At 42.8% G+C, this 20,620-nt stretch overlaps 1 protein-coding gene across 1 annotated transcript in view; it reads right to left on the bottom strand.

Moving 5' to 3' along the window:
• LOC143275974 (uncharacterized) overlaps window positions 1-20,620 on the bottom strand; it is a 76,191-nt gene that overhangs the window by 48,448 nt on the left and 7,123 nt on the right. Inside the window, exon 2 of the mRNA XM_076580333.1 lies at window positions 2,103-2,192. Within this exon, the coding sequence (XP_076436448.1) occupies window positions 2,103-2,192 (90 nt within the window). The remainder of the gene's footprint in view (window positions 1-2,102; window positions 2,193-20,620) is intronic.

Raw genomic sequence — 20,620 nt, 5'->3', positions numbered from 1 at the left:
TAATAATTATAATATAGAAAAAGGTAGTTATTCGCTTATTTATCACCATTGTTGTCTTATTTATTTATTTATTTATGTTTTATTATTATCATTTTATTAGTATTACTACTACCAGCCACTAAATTAATCAAAACAGTCAACCAGCCAATAAATTAACCAAAACAGTCAACCAGCCATAAAAATAACCTGCACAGTCAACCAGTCACTAAATTAACCAAAACAGTCAACCAGCCACAAAAATAACCTAAACAGTCAACCAGCCACTATAATAACCTAAACAGTCAACGAGCCATAAAAATAACCTAAACAGTCAACCAGCCAATAAAATAACCCAGTCAACCAACTAAAATAGCCTAAACAATCAACCAGCCACTAAAAACAAACTAAACAGTCAACCAGCTATTGAAATAACCCAAACAGTCAGTAACAGTTCCCTGGAGACTGCCGGCGCCGAGACAGTGACAGACAAACCCGGGGCATGGTTTTGTGCATTTGGGGGGGACTCAGAATGAGCAGCGTACGTTTCAGTTTCAGTTTCAGTTTCTCAAGGAGACGTCACTGTCTTCGGACAATCCCATAAAATAGTACCCCACATGTGCCGGGCAGGCATACTTAGTCCTAACTTGAGTGCATGCACATAAATATTTGTGTACCTATCTGAGTTGGCTTCTTCAACAGAATTTTGCTAGAGGACAACACTTATGTTGCCACAGGTTCTTTTTCAGTGCGCAAAGAGCGTGCTGCATACAGGACCTTCAATTTATGATCTCATCTGAATGACTAGACACTCAGTTTGAGCACTGAAAAGATGCACATGACAGGGCAGAAAAACAACAACAACAACAACAACAAACAAGAAACGAAAAGATAGTGCGATAAAAGCACAGGAAGTCGGAAGACAAGATCAGGGGAAGGAAGATGACATGATCAGTGAGAGGGGCAACAAGGCGAAGGCGAATCACGCAGCGTCCTTTGTCCGAGTCTGACTGACACATCCACGGTGATAAATCCAGATAATACAACTCTGTCAGCTCACTTTCTCCTCCTTCTTCTTCTGTATTCGTGGACAGCGACTCTAATATCCGTTTTCATCTACGAGTGCCAAGAGCTTTCATGTCTCTCCTGGCTGTAGATATTTTTGTATTGCTGCTGAAGGCAATACTGTATGAAATCACAGGAAAACAAAACCATCAAGTAAATACAGGGCTCCCACTGAGGAAAATAAAAAATCCCTGAAATTCTAGGGGGGTCCAGGGGCATGCTCCCCCAGAAAAAAAACATTGAAATTTACACTCAAAATAGTGCAATCTTGATGCAAATCTGTGCAATCTTGACGCAAACTGGAGCACATTTACAGCACTTCACGGCCATTATCCTCTTCTTCTTCTTCTTCTGCGTTCACTCGTATGCACACGAGTGGGCTTTTACGTGTATGACCGTTTTTATCCCTGCCATGTAGGCAGCCATACTCCGTTTTCGGGGGTGTGCATGCTGGGTATGTTCTTGTTTCCATAACCCACCGAACGCTGACATGGATTACAGGATCTTTAACGTGCGTATTTGATCTTCTGCTTGCATATACACACGAAGGGGGTTCAGGCACTAGCAGGTCTGCACATATGTTGACCTGGGAGATCGTAAAAATCTCCACCCTTTACCCACCAGGCGCCGTCACCGTGATTCGAACCCGGGACCCTCAGATTGACAGTCCAACGCTTTAACCACTCGGCTATTGCGCCCGTCGGCCATTATTCTAAATCTACAATTCACACAGAGTACCTCCAATCTTACATCTACAGGGATGAAAAAGGCACTGATACATTACATACCAGCACTTCACAGTTCTCACCTTCACAGCTCCAGTAGTATCTCATAGTAACAATATTCCCAGTTATCACTCAAAGTAAATAGGACTTACTCAGTTAAGTTGCTCTTGCAGCTGCCAAATGCTGAAATTTTGTTTTTCACTCAACATTTGTTTCCCCTGCTGAAAATCCTTTTTACTTTTCACTAAAATCTGTGGATTCGCTGAAAAGTGAGAGCCCTGCAAGTAGTAAAAAAAAAAAAAAAAGAAAAAAAAGAAAAGAAAAAAGGATGCTTACCTTCTCTCTCGTTATAATATTTTTCAAGTTGACGTTGTTGTCGGAAGAGGTTGAAGAGATTGTTGAGGAAGCCATCTTGTTCACGTACAGCTGAAACACAAAACACAAACCATGTATGTATGTATGTATGTATGTATAAAATGTTAGTCATGTCCAACTATGACCATCTGAACAGCACTGAAGGCAACTTTTGTCCTGACTGTCCTGGCTCGAATTTGATCATGGCGGAGAGCGTCTTCCCAAGTTACGTCCCCACTCTCAGCCAGGAGGGGTCTGGGACAGTCGGCACTGGGATCGTCCCCAAAGGCCAACAATCCCCAAAAGCTGAAGCATTATGAGCCTCCTTGTTTGAGAGTCACTGTTCTTCACAAAACATGAATCTGTAAAGGAATTCCCATTGCAGTGGAGATACCACTTGATCACACAGCTCTCACTTTGCTGCTGGCCCAGCTGCCAATTTCTGATGTAAGCTGATACTCCAAGCTTACGCCTCTGGTTACTGTACTTGTGTGTTTCACTCAAAGTTAACATTTAAGTGTTTTATGCCTACATGTCATTATTGACAAAATATGTTTTTAAACAACCACAACCAAAAACTGCGAATCCATGTCCCCCCTCCACCTCCACCTCCTCTCTACCCTCCCTGAACACTCACTAACACACAAATTTCAGCAAACTCTTTAAACAAACAATACCTAACATCAACCAACACTACAGCACTATCCAAACACAGAATAAAACAAAGACGAGCAAACCAAAACCAAAACACAAAAATAGAAGAAAAAAACAACGACAAACAACTTCAACAAAAGGTCGCCAAAACAATGAATGTTCTCAAAAAAAAACCAAAAAAACCTATGGTCCCCAAACCCTCTCTACTCTCTCTCTAACAAAGTTTCCAACAAACTCTTCAGACAAACAATATTTAAGTTCACCAACTCACTACATCAACAAAGAAACAAAGACAAAAACAACAACAACAAAAGAACAAGGAAAAAAAACAACAACAACCAACAACAAAAGGTCAAAAATGTCTCCCAGGAAAACTCATGGCCTCCAAACCTTTCCTTTTGTCCCCCCTCCCCAATCCCAACCCCAGCCTACCATAGTCTTCCTACCATTAGGGAAATGGGGAGGCTGGGATTGGGATTAGGGAGGCTGGGATTGGGATTGGGGAGGCTGGGATTGGGGAGGCTGGGATTAGGGAGGCTAGGATTGGGATTGGGGAGGCTGGGATTGGGATTAGGGAGGCTAGGATTGGGATTGGGATTACGGAGGCTGGGATTCAGATGCTGGGATTAGGGATGCTGGGATTAGGGAGGCTGGGATTGGGATTAGGGGGATTGGGGAGGCTGGGATTGGGATTGGGGAGGCTGGGATTGGGGAGGCTGGGATTGGGATTAGGGAGGCTGGGATTGGGATTGGGGAAGCTGGGATTGGGATTGGGGAGGCTGGGATTGGGATGCTGGGATTAGGGATGCTGGGATTAGGGAGGCTGGGATTGGGATTAGGGGGATTGGGATTGGGGAGGGTGGGATTGGGATTGGGGAGGGTGGGATTGGGGAGGCTGGGATTGGGATTAGGGAGGCTGGGATTGGGATTGGGGAGGCTGGGATTGGGATTGGGGAGGCTGGGATTAGGGAGGCTGGGATTGGGGAGGCTGGGATTGGGATTAGGGAGGCTGGGATTGGGATTGGGGAGGTTGGGATTGGGATTGGATGGCTGGGATTGGGGAGGCTGGGATTGGGATTGGGGAGGCTGGGATTAGGGAGGCTGGGATTGGGGAGGCTGGGATTAGGGAGGCTGGGATTGGGATTGGGGAGGCTGGGATTAGGGAGGCTGGGATTGGGATTAGGGAGGGGGGGGACAAAAGGAACGATATGGAGGCCGTGAGTTTTCCTGGGAGACAATAACTGGCACAAAACACCAGCAAAAGCAAAAGTGGTCTAATCTGAAATCAATGAATTCTGTATATCCTTTGATCTTATGACATTTCCATCATGTCAGTATGTTTTACGATAACAATCCAATCCATATAGCGTCTTTCCATGGAAAACATGCTCATTTGCGCTGTAAGATGTAAAAAAAACCCAATGAGTTAAGACATGTGTTTAAACACTAAAATGAGAAATGTAAAGCTTTTCTGCACTGGTTTTGCTTTGACCCTCCCTATGTCAAATGCATAAATGAAACAAATCAGCAAAAAATACATAAATAAAGCATACCAATATGAATGAAAGCCTGTCTAGATATTCTGTGGAGAACGATTTAAAAAAAAAAAAGTTTTTCAAAATAAAAAAAAACAATATAAGAAAGTCACTGGTAAAAAAAAAAAAACCCAACAAACAACGAATGGATTATGTCCGTCACATACTAATAATGTACATGTATCAGGGACAGGACTTTGCATAAGATTTTCTTGTTGTCCTGTTCACCCTGTAACTGTGTAATGTAGTGTGGCATGTTCAAAAACAAAATGCTGTTTAAACCGAATGGATTATGTCTTTTAACCGGTGTTCCAAGCAGTGTCACTGATCTTCCTTCCACCTCCTGGCCATTGGGCTTCGAACATCAGACACAGTACACCCCCTGAAAACGGAGTACGGCTGCCTACATAGCAAGGTAAAAACGGTCATGCACGTAAAAGCCCACTTGTTTTTTTGTGTACATACAAGTGAAGGTGGGAGTTGCAGCCCACAAACAAAGAAGAAGAAGGAACAAAGTACATCTTCTGATATACATTCCTCCAAGACCCATTGAACAGCATTAAGCAACAAACACCAAACTCGCAACTTCCACTTCCAAGAGGCCGAACGAGAACTACCTGTAAATTCTCATTCCAAGTTTGCAGAATTCACTGAACTTCCTGCTAATTCTCATTCCCTTTTGATCAAAGGGCAATGTCCCCTCCCCCCACCCCCTCCCCGCATCAAAAACAAGAAAAGAAATGTCATAAATTATTCCATTCACTATTGTATTGTATTGTATTGTATTGTGTCGCACTGCGTTGCATTGTGTTGTATTGTACTGTACTGTACTGTACTGCACTGTTCCATACTGTTCTATACTGAACTGTTCTGTTTTACTTTTCAGTTTTTGTCAGCACAGATTTCTCATAGTGAAATTGAGGCACAGCCTTGCCACAGTGCACAGCCACCCCCTCTGTCTTTAAGTTACATGTTCCATTTCCCTCAGTTCAACAAAATGCACAAAGAAGAGGTTCACCCACTCCCCCCCCCCCTTCCTCCCAACCCCCCCCCCCCCCCCCCACAAAAAAAAAACAAAAACCCCAACAAAAAAAACTACCTGTTCAAATCACACATCAAAGGAACAGTGTGTCCCTTGCTTCCCTTGCTGCCGCACTGTGTGATGAAGATGATGATGATGATGATGATGATGATAATCAAATCAAGTCTCCCGTATGGCAGTGGAGGTGGTTGGGAGGGGTAGGGGTGTGCGTGGGGGGTTGGAGGGTGGGGGGGTGGGGGAGAATAAACCCAATATCCGGACTGCGGGCCAAAACTTCTGAGACGGTTGGATCACAGGATGAACAGGCCTTCAGGGTAAGGAAGGAAGGAAGGAAGGTGGGGGGTGGGGTGGGGAGGGTGTTGGTGGATGGGGAGGAGAGGAGGGGTAGGGAAAGGGGGATGGAAAAATGAATTGAAAGAAGAAGAAGAAGAAAGAAAGCTCACGTATTGATTGTTTCCTTTCATAGGTCTCATCTTTCCAGTAGCATTTCTAATCAAGTTTTTTGTTGTTGTTGTTGTTGTTGTTGCTGACATCTCTTGATCGGTTTGAGGATGCATACAGACACACACACACACACACGCACATGTACACGTGTGTGTGTGTGTGTGTGTGCGCACGTGCGTGCACACGCGCATGTGTGTCACCCTGTGTGTGCGCATCAATATGTGTGTGTGTGTGTGTGTGTGCGCTCACGCACATGTGTGCAAGCATGCGTGCATGTGATTGTGTGTTCACCTTTTTGTCAAAAACAACACTGATCCAATCACTTGCAACATTTACATTAGCACCCACGCTTGAAGGCAAGCACGCAAGCAAAAAAACAAAGAACAACAAAACAATAACAAAAAGAAAAAAAAGAAAAAACACCCAGCAACTTTCTTTTTCTCTTTGTCTTTCGGGTGGTGTTTTTTCTGGGGGGTTTTTCAATTCATTTTTTTAAGCTGTACACACACACACACACACACACACACACACACACACATCAAAGCTTTAATTAGCAAAGAGGACACCAGTCATTTCAATTTTTAATGCACAAGCGTCCAACTGTTCCAAGATAATCCTCTGTACTTCCATGATGCTATGTGTGTGTGTGTGTGTGTGTGGACTGAGACAGTGCAACAGCAGAGAAAGAAATTCACAAAGACCACAATTTTCTTGCCTGTGTCAAACACACACACACACACACACACACACACACACACACACACACACACACACACACACACACACACACAAAGAAGAAGAAGAAGAAGAGAGAGAGGGGGAGAGAGAGAATTCTAAGCAAACTAATGGAATTATCTTGAACAAGTTCTAAACTGACTGAGCTGAATTTCACTTTTCACTCCTCTGTTTACAGTTGTTGTTTTTTCTGTCGTTTGAGTGTGATGGATGCAAAAACATTGAATTCAAGAGGTGTTAAAAGAAAAAAGTGGACACATACACTGAAAGAAAAGCAACTTGTGTATGGATGCAGACATGTACACCACACACACACACACACACACACACACACACACAGCCCTTCCCTGATTATTACAGACTCTGTGTGTGTGTGTGTGTGTGTGTGTGTGTGTGTGTGTGTGTGTGTGTGTGCACCCATATATAGTGAGAGAGTGAGAGAGAGAGATGAAACAATGGTGACTGCTGGATCTAAAACAAAGTTAAAAACAAGAGAGGCAAGGCCTTCAAGACTCACTTGTGATACACTTTAAAAAAAGAAAAAAAAAAAAAATCTAAGCATCAAAATGTGTTCTGTATTTGTTATTATAAAGCTTCGGGTTAAAAAAAAAGAGGGGGGGGGGAGGGGGGAGAAAAAAAGGCCTGAGTGCAAATTCCAACCCAGCATGTTCCGGTGGGAAGAAATTGTCTTAGTCACTGCAATGATCCATGAATGATGTTCTAAAATCAACGCTTAAGCATGCTTTTTAAAGGGTGATAAATCAATTGTTGCATTGGAAGTCATAACACTGTTAACATCACATTATTTTGGTGTAATTTGGGCATTTAAGAATTCTTTGAAGTCTGCGGTAAAGGAGATGTTACCATCGCTGCAATCACACTGCAACATTCAGCCATTTTCTCTGGATCAATATTGATGTTCAAGTTTAGTTATACTTGCCAGGAAAGTACAACATGTATTTCTTTCCATTTAATTGCGACAAGTATTTCTTTCCATTTAATTGTGAGCAAGAAAAAGGAGGTCATGCCGTCTTCTTTGTAAGCATCACCAATGCTACTGCAATTAGGATGCGATAATTGGGTGTTTTCGGAATCCCGGAAATGGCCTAAAAAAAATAAACCGTTAATGATACAGAAACACACGGCTTAACTCAGGCGACTTACAAACTATTATTGGTATGACTGTGAACATTTTTTTTAACTACTAATACTATTTTTAAGCCAAATTGGGTATTGACGGACAATGTATTTCCAGAGAAAATGACAATGTTAAAGTTTACCATGGACACACAGACATACATACACACACACACACACAGACACACACACACACAACCAAACACCGGGTTATAACATAGACTCACTTTGTTTACACAAATGAGTCAATCATAATAATAGGTGGTGTAAAATCAATGGTACCTTAGTACTTAAGATGAAGATAAAACGACATTTTGAGTCTTATACTCTTTGTCATGTGTCTTAGATTCGAAGCGTTGTTTTATCTTTTCCTTAAGGTACCACGTAAGAGTGACCCTGGTAACATGTAAACAACAAATCCCTTGAGGAAGGAATGTGATCATTCCGAAAATTTGGAATATTTGACAGACTGATGTGTTTGTTTTTCTTTTCTCTCTCTCTCTCTCTCTCTCTCTCTCTCTCTATATATATATATATATATATATATATATAGACACACACACTGTACAAGTGTTTATTTGTATGTGGGTGTCCGTGTGTGGGGGTGAGTGGAGGCATGGTTATAGGAGCAGACAGACATTCTGAAAGGAATAAAAGTGTCAAAGTTTTCTGCCACAGATAAAATTGAAGTTGCATTGTGCGCTTGTGCGTAGGCATGTGTGGGTGTGTATGTCTGTGAATGTGTGGGTGTGTATGTCTGTGAATGTGTGTGTGTGTGTGTGTGTGTGTGTGTGTGTGTGTGTGTGTGTGTATGCATATATGTGTGTGTGTGTGTGTGTGTATGCATGCGTGTAAATGTGTGTGTGTGTGTGTGTGTGTGTGTGTGTGTGTGTGTATGCATGCGTGTAAATGTGTGTGTGTGTGTGTGTGTGTGTTTATTCTTCCTGCCATACTTTCCGCTGGCTGCTGAGACGTTGCTTGCTGTGGAATAGATCTTCTCGCTCTAAACACCAGAGAACAGGAATCAATAATTCCTGCACACAACAACGTCAGGTCCACTACAACAAAAAACATCTCACAACCACTTCATGTATGAAAACAAATACCCCCCCCCCCCCCCCCCCGACTACCCTGCCCCCAAAACCCATACACAAACAGGGAAAAGGATGACTTACTGATATTAAAAAATGACAATGGTCAAATGATGCCAATCAATAAGGACAGAGGTACAATGATACTTCCGCCACCCCCCCCCCCCCCCCCCCACCCCTCAAAAAAACCCAAACAAACCAACCAGTTATAAACAACTTGAGTTTCAGTTTCAGTTTTCTTAAGGAGGCATCCCTGCGTTCGGACAAATTAATATAGACAACAGACAACAACAACACATCTGTTAGGCAGTCTGCGATCCCCACCCACCCACCCACCCCCACCCCCGCCAACCCCCCACCCCCACCACCCCCACCACCCCACCCCACCCCTGGCATGGAAGATGGGATGCTACAACCCAACAAATAAATTCTACATCTGAAACCAACCTTGCTTGTCAAGTGTTTGGGTGGAATGCCACACAGCCAGACCAGTGGCTTTATTCAAAGTGCTAGTCAGGCTTTAGGTGCATGCATACATATATATATATATATATATGTATGAGTACTTTTCAGAGTGGATTTCTTGTACAGAATTTTGTCAGAGGACAATGCTTACATTCCCAAAGGGTTCTATTTCAGCAACAACAACAACAACAAAAAATTATTCATCTGTTTCTTTATCTATTTATTTATCTTTTTCTTTCTTTCTTTCTTTTTTTTTTTTCTCAAGGCCTGACAAAGCACGTTGGGTTACGCTGCTGGTCAGGCATCTGCTTGGCAGATGTGGTGTAGCGTATACAGATTTGTCCGAATGCAGTGACGCGCCTCCTTGAGCTACTGATACTGATACTCTATTTCAGTGCACCAGGTGTGTGCTGCACACAGGACCTTGGGTTATCATCTGATCCAAATGAATGCAGACGCTCATTTAGATTTCCCAGTAAAAACTTTCGGAGAAAGGGCAAAACCAGAACTCAAACCCACAACCATTCGTGAACACTGAAATAGGCAGATAAGTGTCACAACCATTCTACCACCTTCTTCCTCAGTAAACAACTGGATAATTAACCAAGGCACTCTGTGGTTCCGAGGGAAGTAAACCAATGTGGTACAGAATGTGGAGGTGAGAACGGGGGGGTTACAATTAATGGTTGAATTAATGGATGCATATCTATGAAGCGTATGAAACAAATATGGCAGAGTGACAGCAGCTGACAGCACAATAATTGGGAGCGTTATTTTGTACAGGAATAACAACCTTCTGCCAAAGATAAAATTCAGTTCAAAACTCTGTGTGTGTGTGTGTGTGTGTGTGTGTGTGTGTGTGTGTGTGTGTGTGTGTGTGTGTGTTTGAGAGTGTGTGTGTGTTCTGTGTGTTCAAATGTGTGCATATTCAAGAGAGAGAGACAGAGAGAGAGGGAGAGAGAGAGAGAGAGAGTGTGTGTGTGTGTGTGTGTGTAAGTGTCTGTATCTGTGTGTGTGTGTGTGTGTGTGTGTGTGTGTGTGTGTGTGTGTGTGTGAGTGTGAGTGCGTGTGTGTATGTGTATGTGTGTGTGTGTGTGTGTGTGTGTGTGTGTGTGTGTGTATGTGTGTGTGTGAGTGTGAGTGTGTGTGTGTATGTGTATGTGTGTGTGTGTGTATGTGTGTGTGTGTGTGTGTGTGTGTGTGTGTGATCAGGAGGAAGGAGGAGGGTGTAAAAAATAAAATAAATAAATATATAAAAAGATGCAGAGATCAAGATACCTCCTACCTCTCCCCTACTCAAGACGCCCTTTCATCATCTCCCAGCCCCACCACTCACTACCCAGCCACTTCAAAGCCAGAGAACGCTGATCAAAACGCTACCACAAGTCTTAGAATCAACATCAGCAAAAAAAAACAAAAAAAAAAACCACACACACACACACACACACAAAAAACAACAACAACAAAAACAAATAATGTCAACAACAAATTTCAGAAAGATCCCAAGGCAATAAACAAGGCTGACATCATCATGGGAGGAGAGGGCCATCATCATCAAAGGACATAAAGAACACACACACACACACACACACACACACACACACACTGACAAAGCCTGCAAAACAAATATTTACGACAGTGACAGCATGAGTGAGTGAGTAAGGGTGAGAAAGACATTAACGATAAATAAATAAATAAATATCACAACTAGCCATCCTGAGTTTTCTACGACAAATCAAACAGAACTGTGCGTGTGTGCCTGTCTGTGTGTGAGAGTGTGTGTTTGAGTGCGTGTGTGGTGTGTGTGTGCTGTGTGTGTGTGTGTGTGTGTGTGTGTGCTGTGTATGTGTGTGTGTGTGTGTGTGTGTGTGTGTGTGTGTGTGTGTGTGTGTTGTGTGTGTGTGTGTGTGTGTGTGTGTGTGTGTGCGCGCACATGCGCATGTTTGAGTGTGTGTGGGTGAGTGTGAGTGTGAGTGTGTGTGTGCTTGTGTGTGGTGTGTGCACATGCGCATGTGTGTATGTATCATAATTTCTACTGTATCTGTGTCTGTGTATGATTTTCAATTCATATTCGTACCTTTTATATACTATCCCTCCAATATTCCTTGTGACCCAGGTACACTTGGTAAGAAAGACATATTCTATTCTAATGTGTGTCTGCAGGTACATGCGCTCCTGTGCGAGTCAGTGTACACAAGTTCAGGTGTGTGCAAGTGTAGGCATGTGTATCTGTTCACATATGTATCTGTTCATATGTGTGTCCTTATATATATATACATATATATATATATATATATATATGTGTGTGTGTGTGTGTGTGCGTGCGTGCGTGCGTGTGTGTTTATGTGTGTGTGTGTGTGTGAGGGTGTGTGTGTGTGAGCGTGTGTGTGTATGAGAGAGAGAGAGAGAGAACATTAGTGAAGTGGCTTTAGATGGACGCACACACGCGAGTCTGTGCAATTGTGTGCAGAAGTAAGTTAAGCGTATGTTAAGTAGGTATTTATGTCGTCTTGTCAATTGTCTATGTGTTGTAAAATGGGGGGGGGGGGCAACTGAAAAAAAAGAAGTTAGTTAAGTGTGCGTGTGTGTGTGTGACTCTGTGTGTGTGTGTGTGAGAGAGAGAGAGAGACTCTGTGTGTGCGTGTGTGTGTGTGTGTGTGTGTGTGTGTGTGTGTACGTGCGTGGGTAGGTGTCCACATTAAAAAAAACAAACAAAAAAAAAAACAATTCTGAGCAACTCTCAACACTTCTAAATGACCAATAACAGACAACCCAATCCCCCCCCACCCCCAAGCCCCTCCCCCCCCCAAAAAAAAAGGAAGAAAAAAAGAAAAAGAAGAAAACATCCCCAGATGCGCGCACCTTTCTGTGAACGCTGCAGGTAAAAATGTCAACCTGAACGACCATGACCAGACCAGGTGTTAACGACTGTCATCCACACCCACATCTTTCTCTTCCATGCTCTTCCTTACCCTGCCCACTCCTCTCAGATCTAGAGACCAAAGCAAGGGGACAGAGAAAAAGAGGGACGCAGAGACAGAGACAGATAAAGAGAGAGAGAGAGAGAGAGAGAGAGAGAGATTACAAGGGCGAGGCAATGTGACAGACAGAGAGAGAGAGAGACAGTGAGAGAGAGAGGGGAGGAGAAACAGTAGAACCTATACACAATGGCAAGGCAAAATGACAGAGAGAGAGGGATAAATGAGAGATAGAGAGAGACTGAGACAGACACAGACACACACAGACACAGAGAGAAAGAGAGGGAGAGAGAGAGAGAAAGAGATAAGGAGGAGAAGGACAAAACAGTCCAACCTTGATAGAACGGCATGGCAAAATGATGACAGAGAGAGACAGAGAGAGACTGAGACAGAGAGAGACAGACAACCAGACACAGACAGGCTGAGAGGGAGAGAGAAGGAGGAGCAGGAGGAGGAGAAACAGTCCAGCCTTGATAAAACAACATGGCAAAATGAAGATGACAGAGAGAGACAGCGACAGAGACACACAGAGAGAGAGAGAGAGAGAGAGACAGAGAGATGGAGACAGCGAGAGACTGAGACAGAGATGAGGAGGAGGAGAAACAGTCCGGTCTTGATAAAACGACAAGGCAAAATGACGATCACAGAGACAGAGACAGAGACACAGAGACAGAGAGAGACTGAGACAGAGAGACAGAGACAAGGAAGAGCAGAAACAGTCCAGCCTTGATAAAACGGCATGGCAAAATGAAGATGACACAGACAGAGAGACAGAGACACACACTCACACACAGACAGAGAGACAGAGACAGCAAGAGACTGAGACAGAGAGACAGAAACAAGGAAGAGCAGAAACAGTCCAGCCTTGATAAAACGGCATGGCAAAAGGAAGATGACACAGAGAGACACACACACACACACACACACACACACACACACACAGAGAGACAGCGAGAGACTGAGACAGAGAGACAGAAACAAGGAAGAGCAGAAACAGTCCAGCCTTGATAAAACGACATGGCAAAATGAAGATGACACAGAGAGAGAAACAGACAGACAGACAGAGACACAGAGAGAGAAAGACAGTGAAAGACAGAGATAGACAGAGGCAGCGAGAGACAAAGAGGAAGAGGAGGAGGAGGAGGAGAAACAGCCCAGCCTTGATAAAACTGCAATGCAAGATGACAGAGACAGAGAGAGAGAGAGAGACGGAGACAGAGAGGGCGCCGACGTTAAACACCGTGGCTGTAGTCTCCACACCACAGCAGTCACCACACCACAGCGACTTGCCAAAAGCGATGTATTGATCCTTCCTTCCCTCCCTGCAGGGGGTCGGAGGGGGGGAGAGGGTGGAGGTGGAGGTGGTGGAAGGGGGATGGGGGGGGGGGTCTGGACTGGATCAGCAGAAGAAAAAAAAAATGTGTATGCCCCACCAGCTGTAGATGAAGGAAGATTGCCCTTCCTTGATGTGACGGAGGGGGGCGGGGGGGGGGGGGGGGGGGTGAATGGATGCACCGAAGATAAAGAAAGAAGAAAAAAAAGGAGAGAAGAAGAAAAAGATCTAAACATCTATACGTGTATGCCATTTTCAGAGTGACGTTTACTTTCATGACGTTTTCATTACTTTTTAAGCATGCTGTCTGAAGATTGAAGAACACTTTAACGCAATAACAAAGCACAATTTTTTGTAATGTTTTCTTGCTCTTTCAAGTCCATTCTGTAAAATGTTGACCTATCAAACTAATTAAGATTAAATAAAAATGTTAATAATAAAAAAAAAAATAATAATAATCATTTCTGTAAAGCTAAACAGTTTCCACCAGTTTCTGGAAATGTTCAATGTATTGAATACAAAAACAATCTGCTTTCGGGGGAGAAAAAAAAATCCTTTATCTCCTCGATTTCAAATCCTCACACTGATATCAAAAAGATTGTGTTTCGCTTGCTTTGGAACAATCACAAGCTGACCGACCGCTCTGTGGTGTCATTTTGAAGAAAGAAAAGAAAAAAAAAGATTATTTTCACGTTGTTTTAAGAGTGATGGTTATGTGTGTATTGTTTTACGGTGAAGATTGTATGTACGCATGCACTGTGGATAAAGACTCCTTTTCATGGCTAGGGGAAAGCTGTATGTGTGTGTGCTTGTACAAGTAAGTGTTCATCTCTGTGAGTGTGTGTTTGTGTGTGTGTGTGTGTGTGTGTGTGCCGTGGAAGCTGCGATACGTAGACTAGAAATGAGTGTGTGGAGGAGGGGGGTAGAGGAGGTGCAAGGTAATGTGTGTGTGTGTGTGTGTGTGTGTGTGTGTTGGAGCTCATGTACGTTTATATGTATTTGACTGTGCTTTCATATTTGTGAAACTGCATGTTTGGTGCATTTCTGTTGTGCATGTGTGGGTGTGTGTGTGAATGTGTGTTTTCATGTTTTACATTTATTCGCTTATTTATCACCATTGTTGTCTTTTTTTTTCTTTCTTTTTTCTCATGTTTTACATTTATTCGCTTATTTATCACCATTGTTGTCTTTTTTTTTCTTTTCTTTTTTTCTTTTCATTTTATTACTATTATTATTACTACTACCTTTTTCTATATTATAATTATTATTCATTTATTTATTTATTTATGTAAGCTTATCTATTATTTATTCCCCCGTTGGGGGGGTTGCTATATCGACATTTCTTTCCTTGTATTCTCTCCCTTCATTTTTTTTTTTTTTTCTCAAGGCCTGACTAAGCGCGTTGGGTTACGCTGCTGGTCAGGCATCTGCTTGGCAGATGTGGTGTAGCGTATATGGTTTGTCCGAACGCAGTGACGCCTCCTTGAGCTACTGATACTGAAACTGTATGAATGCACCAAAGATGAAGGAAACAAAAGGAAACATAAATTTCTCTCTCTATATATATACACACACACACACACACACACACACACACACACACACACACACATGCATGCATGCAGTTTTAAAAATGAAGAATACTATCATGCTGCTTTGAGAGTGAAGATAACGCGTACATTGTCTTAAGGTGAAGATTTTGCGCATGCTCTGTGGATAAACATTCCTCTTCATGGCTCGGGGGAAAGCTGAATGAATGCACCAAAGACGAAGAGAAAAGATCTAAAGCTCTACACATGCATGCTGTTTTATGAGCGAAGAAGATGTACGTGTTGTTTTAAGGTGAAGATTTTATGCATGCATGGTGGATAAAGATTCCTATTTTGGGACATTTAACCTGACATTATTTTCAAATGATAGCTGTCGCCTGCAATACTAAAGAAGAAGAGAGAGAAAAAAAGGAGGAACAGGACAAAGCGAAGGAGGAGAAAAAGAAGGAAGAGAAAAAGGAGACAGAGTAGGACAAGGAGGAGAAGGAGAAAGAAAAAAAGGAGACAAGGTAGGACGAGGAGAAGGAGGAGAAGGAGGAGAAGGAAGAGAAAGAAAAAAAAGGAGACAAAGTAGGAGAAGGAGGAGAAGAAGGAGACAAAGCAGGACAAAGAGGAGGAGGAGAAGGAAGGGAAAGATAAGGAGACAAAGCAGGACAGGAGAAGGAGGGGAGAAGAAGGAAGAGAAAGAAGAGAAGGAGACAAAGTAGGACAAGGAGAAGGAGGGGGAGAAGAAGGAAGAGAATGAAGAGAAAGAGACAAAGTAGGACAAGGAGGAGGAGGGGGAGAAGAAGGAAGAGAAAGATAAGGAGAAAAGGTAGGACAAGGAGAAGAAGGAGGAGAAGGAGGAAGAGAAAGATATGGAGACAAAGTAGGACAAGGGGGAGGAGGAGAAGGAAGAGAAAGATAAGAAGAAGGAGACAAAGAAGGAGAAGGAGGAGGAGAAGAAGAAGGAAGAGAAAGAGAAGAAGACAAAGTAGGACAAGGAGAAGGAGGAGGAGGATAAGAAGAAGGAAGAGAAGAAGAAGGAGACAAAGTAGGACAAGGAGGAGGAGAAGAAGAAGGAAGAGAAAGAGAAGAAGACAAAGCAGGACAAGGAGAAGGAGGAGAAAGAGAAGGAGACAAAGTAGGGCAAGGAGGAGGAGAAGAAAAAGAAGAAGGAACAGAAAGAGAAGAAGAAGAAGGAGACAAAGGCAAAAACAAAGAGGATGAAGAAGAAGCTCATTCCTCCCAGTCCTATACAGACTTCTTTCCATCCACCCAAGGTTAGGGTCATGTTGTTATGGAGAAAACAACAAACAAAACAACGGCAATGCTCTAAAATGCCAAAGAGCCCACTGCGGTCTGGGTATTTTCACAATATCATCCTTGATCTTTGACGGAAAGAAGCTTAACCATGGAGACAGGGGCGGCAGCCGCAAAGGAATATATGCATGCACTGTAGATCATCAATGATCTGTATATCTTGTCTGGACGAAAATACATGCATGCATCATGGATGAAGATCGATTCTGTCGTATACACACTACAGACGACGATGCGTGCATGCATTGTGGGTTCATTTTGTATGTATGAAGCTCAATGTTTCAAGAATGAATCAACTCCACAAGATAACCTTCCTAAAACACACACACACACACACACACACACACACGCAAACACACAATCACATGCAAATAATAAATCGAATCCAAAAGATACCCCCACCTTCCCACCTCTTAAAGCACACGTGCATAAAATCCCATCATGATCATGTTACTTTGCAAAAATGCAGCCCCTAGCTGAAACATACACAATCTCAAGAATTAATTTCCTGAATAAAATAAACATTAATCACACACAGGGTTGATCCTGTTAACTTCCATTACGCCTTTTTTTTCTTCTAGTTTTTCCGTCCATAAATTTACTTCCGCTCCAGTCATAACCCAAGGGAGAGACAGACAGACAGACAGCAAGAGACAGAGACAATCAGATAGACTGAGAGAGAGAGAGACAGAGACAGAGGTAAGAGAGAGAGTCAAGAGAGAAAGAGAGAGAGCACATACAGACAGATGGAGCATGGGTGTGTAAATGTGCGTGTGTGTACGCATCAAAGAAATTGTGTGTGTGTGTGTGTGTGTGTGTGTGTGTGTGTGTGTGTGTGTGTGTGTGTGTGTGAATATGAATATTTACTAATTAGGCCTTTTTGAAGGTATGTATTTGTCTCTAAGTTCTTTATATTTTGGACAAACCAGTATAAAATGGACTTCTGTTTCTAGAATGGACACAACAAAACGGGCAGTTCAAAGTATCTAACGAAACATTCTGACAGTGTGTGTGTGTGTGTGTGTGTGTGTGTGTGTTCATGTGTGTGTGTTGTTCTGTGTGCGTAAATGCGTGTGTGTGTGTATGTTTGCAAGAACGTGTATATGTGTGTATAAGTGTTTGCGCACGCGCATGTGTGTGTGTGTGTGTGTGTGTGTGTGTGTGTACACATGTGTGTGAACGTATGTATATATGTATGTTTGTATATCTGTGTGTGAGTGAGAGGATGTGTGTAAGTAACAGAGTAAGCGTGTGTGTACTCATCACATCAGGTCTACTGTGTAGCCCACAGCCCTGCCTTCCTGAACCAAGTGAGGAAAATGCAAAACAATGGACAATAAGCATTTCCTCCCCACAACTCATGGGTCAGGACTAAAATGTGTGTGTGTGCGTGTGTGTATGTGTGTGTGTGCCTGCGTGTGTGTGTGTGTGTGTGTGTGTGTCTGTGTCTGTGTGTCTGTGAGTGTGCACGTTAGTGTGTGTGTGTGTGTTTGTGTGTGCATGCATATGTGCACAGTGCGTGTGCTCATGCATGTGTGTGTGTGTGCATGTGAGTGAATGAGTAAATGTGTATGTATGTCTGTGTGCTCAGTGTGTGTGAGTGTGTGCTCAGTTGTGTGTTCTCAGTGAGCGTGTGTGTGTGTATGTATGTATGTGCCCATGCAGTGTGAACGTGTGTGTGTTTATGTAAGCCTATGCATGTGTGCATGCATGCACACACCACAGCACATATAGCATGCATGCCCACATTCAAGAATGCTTGCATACTCAGCACACCCTCATCATTCTCCCATTCCCTGTAAAATGCAACTTGTTGCTTTAATTCCTTATCATCAGGCATGGGCAAGTAGGTTATTAAGTTTCAGTTTCAGTTTCTGAAGGAGGCGTCACTGCGTTTGGACAAATCCATACACGCTACACCACATCTGTTGAGCAGATGCCTGACCAGCAGCATAACCCAACGCGCTTAGTCAGGCCTTGAGTGCATGCTTACATATTTGTGTACCTATGAAAGTGGATTTCATTTTACGTAATTTCGCCAGAGGACAACACTCTCGTTGCCATGGGTTCTTTTTCAGTGCGCCAAGTGCGTGCTACACACGGGACCTCGGTTTATCGTCTCATCCGAAAGACTAGACGCTCAGTTTGATTTTCCAGTCAAACTTAGGAGAAAGGGCGAGAGCGGGATTCGAACCCACACCCTCACGGACTCTCTGTATTGGCAGCTGAGCGTCTTAACCATTCTGCCACCTTCCTCCACAGGTTATTAAGTTCGCTCGGTGTTCATGGTGGTAGGTTATACTGCAATTATTGTGATGCACATCACATTACTATGGGACCTCATCGGTGGGAACAGTTTGCTATTGTGTCTAATTTTGACGGGAGAGAGAGAGAGAGAGAGAGTGGATGAGTGAGAGAGTGAGTATACATGTATGTGTGTGAGAGAGAGAATATGTATTCATGAGTGAGTGTGTATGAGAGAGAGGGAGAGGAAAGAAAGAGAGAGTAGAGAGAGAGAGAGAAGGTGTGTATGAAAGAGAAAGAAAGAAAGGGAGTATGTATTCTTTCTTCACTTTAATATCTTTTCACTTTGAGTGATATCAGACGTGTCATGTGTGTGCGTGAGTGTGTGCGTGAGTGTGTGCGTGAGTGTGCGTGAGTGTGTGTGTGTGTGTGTGTGTGTGTGTGTGTGTGATTTGAGGTTGGAGATGGTGGTTAAAGGGGGATATATACAGAAAAAAAAAGGGATAAACTAGAACAATGGAATCAATAATTCGTAAATATCTCTGTAATGGCCATTAACAACATAAACACCAATAAAAAGTTTAACAAAATTCAATATCGGAAGATCGCATCACAGAAACACACCTACTGGACTATGTAACAGGGATTCAGCAATTTCAGTCTACAGCAATTGGTTGGACATTATCTCATTTATGTTTTGTTCTGAAAATGTTCTTACTTTACTTGACTTCGGAAGTAACCTGATAATTGTTTGACACTGAAACAAAATATAATTCCATGTGATCTGTTTACCACAAACACAATAAACATTTTTGCTAAATTTGTGTGTATGTATGTGTATGTGTGTGAGAGATTGAGAGATGGAGAGAGAGGGTGGGAGTGTATGTTTGTGTGTGTGTGTGTGTGTGAGTGCACACGCGCGTGTGAGAGACACAAAGACAGACAGACAGAGAAAGAGAGAGAGAAGGGGAGAGGGATGAAGAGAGTCCAAAAGGACTAAAATATAACATAGGATTAGGAGGGAGCAAAGGATATGGTTGTTTTATTCACAGTTACAATAATGATGTGTAAAGCTGACACTGTTGATCTCTCGTCCTGCTGTTGCTGTTGAATTGAACTGCATTGCATTGTATTGTATTGTATTGTATGGCATTGTATGTATGTTTGTGATATGTTTGTTGACTATGCTTTTGTATTATGTACTTGTATTGCATTGTACTGCATGTACTGGACTGGACTGGACTGTCTTGTGTTTGTTGTTTGTACTGTATTGTATTGTATTGTATGTATTGTATGATTGTATTGCACTTGTACTGTACTGAACTGTACTGTGCTTGTTACTGGACTGTACTGGACTGTATTGTATTGTATTGTTTTGTATTTTTTCTTTTTTGTCACAACAGATTTCTCTGTGTGAAATTCGGACTGCTCTCCCCAGGGAGAGCACATCACTACACTGACAGCGCCACCCTTTTTTTTTTTTTTTTCCCTGTGTGCAGTTTTATTTGTTTTTCCTATCGAAGTGGATTTTTCTACAGAATTTTGTCAGGAACAACCCTTTTGCTGCCGTGGGTTCTTTTACGTGCACTAAGTGCATGCTGCACACAGGACCTCGGTTTATCATCTCATCCGAATGACTAGCATCCAGACTACCACTCAAGGTCTAGTGGAGGGGGAGAAAATATTGGCGGCTGAGCTGTGATTTGAACCAGCACGCTCAGATTCTCTCGCTTCCTACACGGACACGTTACCTCTAGGCCACCACTGCACTTGTATTGTACTATTTTTGTCACAACATATTTCTTTGTGTGAAATTCATGATGCTTTCCCTGGGGTGAGCGCATCTCCACAGTTAGGCACCACCCCATATTTTTGTGTCTCTTTTTCTCTTCTGTCTGCAAGTGCATTCATACTTTTAGTATCAAAATCGATTTTCAACAGAATTTTTGGTCAGGAGCAACCTTTTTTTTTTTTGTCGCCGTGAGATTGC

Source organism: Babylonia areolata, chromosome 31, assembly GCF_041734735.1.
Source record: "Babylonia areolata isolate BAREFJ2019XMU chromosome 31, ASM4173473v1, whole genome shotgun sequence".
Taxonomy (NCBI): Eukaryota; Metazoa; Mollusca; class Gastropoda; order Neogastropoda; family Buccinidae; genus Babylonia; species Babylonia areolata.
This window is presented reverse-complemented; position numbering and strand designations above follow the sequence as displayed.